This window comes from Hyposmocoma kahamanoa, unplaced genomic scaffold (genome assembly GCF_003589595.1).
Source record: "Hyposmocoma kahamanoa isolate Upper Pololo Valley unplaced genomic scaffold, ASM358959v1 114, whole genome shotgun sequence".
NCBI lineage: Eukaryota > Metazoa > Arthropoda > Insecta > Lepidoptera > Cosmopterigidae > Hyposmocoma > Hyposmocoma kahamanoa.
Window position 1 is genome coordinate 2,241,334 of NW_020653383.1, and position 8,064 is coordinate 2,249,397.

Below are 8,064 nucleotides of genomic sequence, written 5' to 3' on the forward strand. Positions count from 1 at the left end.
TGTCAAATGTGTAACGTACAAACTATATGCGATATAGTAGCTGCGGGAATTCCCGAGAGTACGCGTAAATTCTCCGAAAGACGCGTAACCTCTTTTTTGGCTCGTATTTAGTCTGTACGTTTGCTGACATAAAGTTCATTACAAAAATTCTCTCCATGCATGTCGAACGCTGAGGGTCATCTTATATGGACCGTATGATTCTGAGAACATTAAAGCGTGAAACACAGCTGGTGCGAGTCGGGCGCGTGTCGGGCGCGGGAACCAACCTGCGCCCGTTCCACGACCGCGCGTGGTGTGTTGTCGTCCATACAAATACACGGAATTACACCCGCCGAGCTCGCGACCCGACACGCGCCCGACCCGCACTCGTTCTCTGTGTTTCACGCTTAAACACTGCGGCTTATACTCAACATTTTCTACTACTATGTTATTTTCTCTACCAGACTCACTATCTATCTTACAACCCTGTCTCTTATTATCGAAAACGATAGCGTAAATTGGTTGATTATACGGACATCTATTCCTAGTACTCAGGAACGTGCATATACGTGACATGCGTAAAACTACATATGCGTGAACCTAACACAATTTATTCCTTAATAAATGTTACGTACGTAATCAGTGGTTTGTTGTCGTGTACCGGTAATTTCTTGTTTATGTTTAGAAGAAAATTGCCGTGTGTTAACAAAATTGGCTGTTCTATAGCTACCTATACTAATAACATAATGTCGTTTTGTTATTGTCATAATAACCAACGTTTACCTAGATACACTCCTCTTCTGTGTCCATGTATACATTTGCAAAAAATATCACCTAGAAATTCTTACGCGTTCGTCTAAGGGGAATCTGCGCTACGAATTAATACAATATGGTGTATAATTAATTTAGAAATAAACGTTGTTATAATTATTAATACAAATTGTTATAATTATTAACACTTAGAAAAAAAAAATCCCTCGATCCGGTCAGATTCGAACCGACGTCTTCTAGCAAACCGTGCCCGACGCTACGCCAACTAAGCCAACCATGGAACGAACCAGCAGACCTCACGAATTCTTTTATGTGCTTGTTGTCCAAACTTTGTATCAGGGGGTCTACTCTCGATCTCCGTGTGACATCCGTCCGAAACAATTACTGCCATGCATAAAAAGACGCGTGATGCGAATGAAGCTTCATACTTGATACTTGTCTTTTAATTTTGCCGAATATTACTTATTTGACAGTAATCATTTCGGACGGATGTCGGACGGAGATCGAGAGTAAACCCCCTGGTTTTTAACGTCTTTTTAGCCGCAGCGCCATCTATGAAAGTATTTCGTCAACGAGTTAGGCACCTGTAAAGGTGTAGCTGTAAAGCTACTATCCCTAGCTAGAGATATCGCTATTCACTGTGTGTTTTCTCACGTTAAGTGTTTTATTGAATGTAAGATGTTTCACCACCATGATATTCAATAATTTTTTTGTGAAATTACTACATTAATTTGTTATGATTATTAATACAAAGATCGAACACTTAGAAAAAAATCAATTTTTTCCAAGTGAATATCATTGTGGTGAAACATTTTGACATTCAATAAAACACTTAATAAACATATTTTTAAATATGGCACATAATGGGTATACAGTGATGGGTGATACAAAAGGAAATGGCATGTATTATTACAGTTCGACCATAAGTTGCTCTGGTACTTATTGTGCACGGGTATTTAATTATTGTGGTGTAATTCAAACTAATAAATAGGAATAAGAGTAGTCTGCTCTTTTATGAGATCATGGGTTCGGTTCCCGGTAATACCAGTCTGGGAAATGAACTTTTTTAAATTGATTCTGCTATTGGTATTCCGGGTAGTGCTCCAGACAGCATTCTGGTACTGGGGATACCCTAATTTGAGACCAGGTAACTGTTGTGATTGTTTCACACATTTCATAAATACAAATGTGTCAACATAAATTTCAATCCAAAGAAGCAGGAACTACGTAGCAACTTTTTGTGTTTAGTTTTTGTTTCGCGGTACTTGTAATATTTTTTTTGTACTTACCGGTTCGTATTATAGAAGCGAGTGCCTTTAAATTAATTTTACTTTTCAAACTTGTAATACAGCTGATAGCATCGTTTTATAAAGATTTGCCTCATTAATTTCATTTACGATTGTATGGAACGATAATAGTTAATTAAATGTAAAAGCGAGAAAGACCAATCACTGCGGTTCGATAAAAACTATGCAATTACTTCGAAATTTGAGTTCAGTATAATTCAACAGCGTTACGCGTTTTGTTGGGGTCTGATATTTATTTGTTAGAAGATTAACGATAAGTGTGTTTCGGAACTATCGATACAATTTTACATGCAAAAAATGTTCATAGGTTTTCGCGATTGTTACATTAGAAAATAAACCTATTTTTTTCGGATCAAAATCCCGTATATTTGTTTTTTCAAATAAACCAACCTTTCAAACCTATAAAAACCGGTCTCTTATGGACGACTGATATGATAAAGTCAAACACCAGCTAATGATGACCTCCTAGGTCGAGCGATCCCCGACCGGGTCAATATAGAAAAACTAACTTTTCTAATTGTATCGGGTCTGGGTGTTTGTGGTACCGCCGTTGTTTCCATTTTCCATAACACAAGTGCTTTAGCTATTTATTTTGGAATCAAAGCAACGTATGTGATGTCTAGTAATTATTCATTTATTATTTATATTTAGTTATGTAGACCCATAAAAGGTTCGTAACGTTAGTTCGTTTGAAAAAAAAAAACAAATACTCGCGATTTGGATCCGACAAAATAGTTTTATTTCCACTATTAATTACTTCAAGTAACTCATAGAAAAAATTACGTCAATCTAAAATACGAAATAAAATGCAGCAACAGATTAAATCGGAAACATTGTGGCGGAACGAAACAACAATATTGTAAACGATAACAATCTCTACATTAGCTGTGTCACTGAAAACATGGACTTGGACATAAAATATATTTTGTAAAATAATACTAACTAGGAAAATAAAAATTTTAGACAAAATCGCATTTTTTTGTAGTGTAAAAAGAATTGCCTATCATGATGGTGCTGCAGGTGACACTTAATATCTTTACAGTGAAAACAGAACACTAACTGTTCGTACGTTAGATTAAAACTACGGAAACTTCAAAATTATACATGGGTACGTGAATTTCGACTTATAAATATGCTATTTCGACTCATCCGTAGAATAAAGATCTATGTGCAAAAGTACTTGTTCTCAGGACATAGAACATTTCGTTCGTTGTTCTTCGCTGTGGATGTTAGATCGACTGTTGTTCGATTTTATGTTTCCGAAACGAACTAAGATATATAAATTCTCAAAACTCATTTACATAGGCTTTAGTTTGAATAACGAAATTAATATTGTAACGTACTTATTCTCTTTTCGCTATATAATCACATTGGACTTTGTTCTTCGGATGAGTCGATTTTATCCCAATTAGTATACTTTTATGTTTATATCGCATTCTTGGTCCATCGTGTCTAATCGTAACATTGCAAGTCCCAGTATTCAAAAGGCAAACCTTGGAGGTATGCATTGTAGTACAGTTGTATACAGATAGAACTCTGCGTGAAATACTAATATCTTTATGATGATACATGATTTTGTGCTAAATATTTTATCATCTGTCAGAAATTTTAAAAACTGGAATGATATAATGCGTTAGAGCCAGTTCCCACTTGTACGGTTTATTCGTGTCAGTTTTCCGATACGGGAGAACTGTTTCGGGTGTCTAAAGTGTCACTCGGTTTGCTATTTCGTAACATGAAGGGAGTGTGAGAAGAGTGTGATTTCGACATGAGTGTGATTCGATATATCATCATCATTCAGCCATACGACGCCCAATGCTGGGTACAGCCCCCCCCCCCCCCCCCAACGATCTCCACGACGATCGGTCCTGCGCTGCCCGTATCCATCGGCTTCCCGCGACCTCCACCAGATCGTCGGTCCACCTGGTGGGGGACCTACCCACTGAGCGTCGTCCGGTGCGCGGTCGCCATTGAAGAACCTTTTTTTTTTTTTTTTTATTGTGACTCGGCAAAATGACTGCACCGCGCCTGATGGAAAGTGCGAATACAGTCCAGAGATGAGAGTAACGGATGGAAAACACAAATATCTTCACTCCGTCACTATCATTTTGCCGGTCTGGCCAACCTTTCCGCCCCAACGGCCATCGGTTCTCCTAGTTATGTGCCCCGCCCACTGCCACTTCAGCTGAGCAATTCTTACATATACTTCTTCTTATATATATATATATGTATATATAATAATAATTGGTATTGTTAACGGTCAGTATCTATATTATAGTGTTGTGTGTTACTAATGAGGCTCAGAGCGGTTACACACGGCGACTTGGCGACTTTTAGCAACGATACAAACGCCATACATACGTGATACCGATGCAATCACGTGTTTGTATCGATGCAGTCTCGTGTTTGCATCAATACAATCACGAGACTGCATCGCAAATGCCGTGTGTACAAATGAACAGAGAAATCTAATTATTTACGCTTTGAAACCTTTTTGTAATATGGGTCATTATGAGGGTGATGTGTTCATTCGAACAAAACCCCCCTTCAAACAATAAAACAACACGGTAATGATGATAAGGCCACATCAGCAAAATGACAACTTTTCAGGAGAGGTTTTATGATTGAACGCACGAAATTAGTCGACAATTTTTCTATGCTCAAATAAGAATGTAATAAAATTTCACATAATTTATTTCATGCAGTTTGTATTTTTGTAAGTTATGACACGTGGCTTTATTGTACCAAGTGTACGAATTATTTGTAAATAGGTGAGTATGTTATAGTTTACAGGTATTGTCGCTTTCGCCAATTTGAATCCAAAATTTCATGACATTCAGCTTCAGTTTTTTTATAATACCAAGTGACAGTAGGAGTAAGTGACACGCCTATCCATAACAGTTGCAGTGCCGCCTTTAATCGCAAAGAACTTAGGGGCACTACCACAATATATTTTTCTAAACTATCAGGTTTTTAACATTTAATTTTTTCTCAAATAAAAGAATATTAAGTACATAGTGTGTTTTAATAAATAATAAAAAACAAATATTAGACTACTTCATATACGTTGCTCTGATTCCAAAGTAAGTAGCTAAAACACTTGTGTTATGGAAATCGGAAACAACGACATTACTACAAACGCCCAGACCCGAGATAATACAGGAAAGTTCGTTTTTTTACACTGACCCGGCCGCGGATCGATCCCGGGAACTCGGAGTTGACACCATGAAAACCGGTGTGCAAGTCACTCGTCCACAGAGGCCGTCAAATTTTCAATATCAACATGCCAATTTACCCTTAAAGTCATACTATTATCAATGACATCATTATATTGTCGGCCTTTATTTACTGACCACAGCAGTATGCATAACACATTTTTTGAAAAATGACATGTGCGCCCTTGCAAGTTACGACGGCAGTATAGTACAGGTTTAAACCTGTACTATATTGTACTTTAGTTTAGGCACCAGTCTTTCGTCTCACAAATAATTATACGATGTGCCTTGGATTTGTGAAATTTATTGTTAAGGTCGAAAAGATAATATGTATATGTATTGTACATTATTTGTACTTGTATTATTTATGGGGAAACAATAAAGGTTCCAAAAAACAAATAAAATTGCAGCGAAATGTGTCTAATTGTAATACTAACTAACTAAGCTGCATTAAAATGAGTTAGTGTAAAATAAAAACACAAAATATATCGACAAAATTATTTATATTTAGCAATCAGTTTCGTTCAGTTATTTTCGTATTTTTATTTGCACAAAAGATTTCGTAGCTTAATAAATTGCGTTATTTATAATAATCATATTTTGAATAAGCTCATTTTTTATTTACTTTTCTGAGCTTTTATTTCTGCCCTTTTATGTATTCTTGGGTATTTGTTACTTAGTTTCGAAAAGATATTACCTCGTACCCCTTATTCATCGTGAAAGCGAATAACACGGCCAAAGTTTGAGACCTTGGCCTGAGCCACTAACCGTGCACTCAATGTATATCACAAACAATGACAAGTCCTTAGTTTCTGTAACGAATATATCACATGTTGTCATATACGCTCGTTAAAAAAGGCGTATTATAATTATGGTTTCATTTCCGCACATCAGTCGGTTTCAGTGGTTTGTGAAATGAGAAATTGTGAGTTTTGTTCACGTTTTTTATTTATTTTTATTTATTGATAATCTGAAAAGTTGTCATTTTGCAGAAATGGCCTTATTAGATTAAGAGTGCGAAGTATAGTAAAATTCTTTAATTGTAATAAAATTTTTTTGGTCTCAGCAATCCTTCGTTCCCACTATTATATGTAATCCATTTAGTTTCCCACGTCACGCCACAGCTTCTTATTCTTAATATCCGTAATAAAATTACTGCCATATTAATTATATCCTGAAGGAAGAAATATTATCCTCATTAAGACTAATTAAGGGGAGTATCAAGAACCGCGCGACGGGTCCGTAGGTCATTTCGTCATTTGATGTTCGTGGAAACATGTACATATATTGTAAAGCTTTCAAAAAAATTGCCTAAAATTGGATAGAAATGTACTAGTGATCCCTTACAATTTTGAACAATCTAGTGTAAATAAAAAAATATAAGCCTCGAACCCTGATATTAGTTTGTAAATCATGCATATTGACTGCGGTTTGTAAATAGGACAAAACTTCGTTTGTATCGAGATATTCTAATATTATACCCTTAAGGAAGGACTTTAATTGCGCTGCTGAACTATACCAACTTATATTCGTCCCATTAATTTGTACGGGTCTCCGCTGAGAAAAGGGCTTCTACCAGTTGACCATTGTAACCCAAAGCGGGCTCAAGGGTTTCACCTTTTCCGACGATATGTATTATCTTTTCTGTTATCACAGATATTTTCTTCACGTAATTCTCTAACTAAGCACTTTTGGTACTCGGACGTTCTACTTTAGTGTTTTTAAAAAAGCAAGTGTCCGAAAAATTCTTAAGTATACACAATCATTGACTTACAATACACAATACATAAATACCATAGTATATACAGACAGTGCAATCACGACTCATGGAGCGCAGGGTTGTCACATTATTATTTTAGTTGTACGTACAAGTTGTAACACAGCAGTACTTATACATCGATTTTTTTATAATACCAAGTGCCGTTACTTGGTATCACAAAACGAACAAGTCATGCGCCTGGTGGTAAGCGACACGCCTGTCCATAGCAGTTGCAGTGCCACTCAGAGCTTTAAATCACAAAGATATGAGGGGTTCTGCCACTACGCCCGTCACCCTGAGATATAAATTGACAAGTCCTATGTGCCTGTAATTTTTCGTGTATCATTCGCCATTAAAACCGGAACGCAGTAATGCTCATATTACTGCTTGGCGGTAGAAATAGGTAAGGTGTCAGTACTTTCCTGCACCAACTCTTTCACTACTGCTGACACTGTGTTTTCTTTCTTCTTATTAGTTCTTGTTAGTTCAGCTTTATGGTGCACTAGTTTCTTGAGTGTAATAACGTGTAAATATATTTACAATAAATAAATAAATACATGGTGACATTAAATCAGCTTTAATTGTCTCGGCCACCGTTGAAAATTGACGCTGTGAATCGATTTCTAATTTATTTATGTTACAATCATAAGGTCAAACGGTCAAACCTATAAGTATGTAAGTAATAACGTCATAATTACTTTGTTTCAGTAGCACCATTCGAAATAGTATACGTGTACAAGATCTTTATTGTAGCGAGCCTGTACGCCCTGCCTCAGCAAACAGTGCCGAGAAGTCTCTCTTTCGGCTCCTTGTTGGAGATGCTGCGGGATTCCGTTGCCAATCCTTGTAAATATATTTTCTTCTTAATACACTACCGGATACATAATTTAAGTCACATTGCATTTTTATTCTTAACAAAAAATATTGTTATCATAGAAAAAAAGTTATCCAGTTTTACAAATTCAAATTTCAACAAAGACTTATGGATTTTTTTATGATATCATGTGGCGGGACGAACATGTCGTGTCCCTTA

At 36.4% G+C, this 8,064-nt stretch overlaps 1 protein-coding gene across 1 annotated transcript in view; it reads left to right on the forward strand.

Annotated features, from left to right (window-relative positions):
• The first annotated feature begins 7,761 nt into the window (after positions 1–7,761).
• Positions 7,762–8,064, forward strand: part of LOC113239659 (pancreatic lipase-related protein 2-like) — a 10,466-nt gene continuing 10,163 nt past the window's right edge. Inside the window, exon 1 of the mRNA XM_026476736.1 lies at positions 7,762–7,877. Within this exon, the coding sequence (XP_026332521.1) occupies positions 7,850–7,877 (28 nt within the window). The 5' untranslated portion in view covers positions 7,762–7,849. The remainder of the gene's footprint in view (positions 7,878–8,064) is intronic.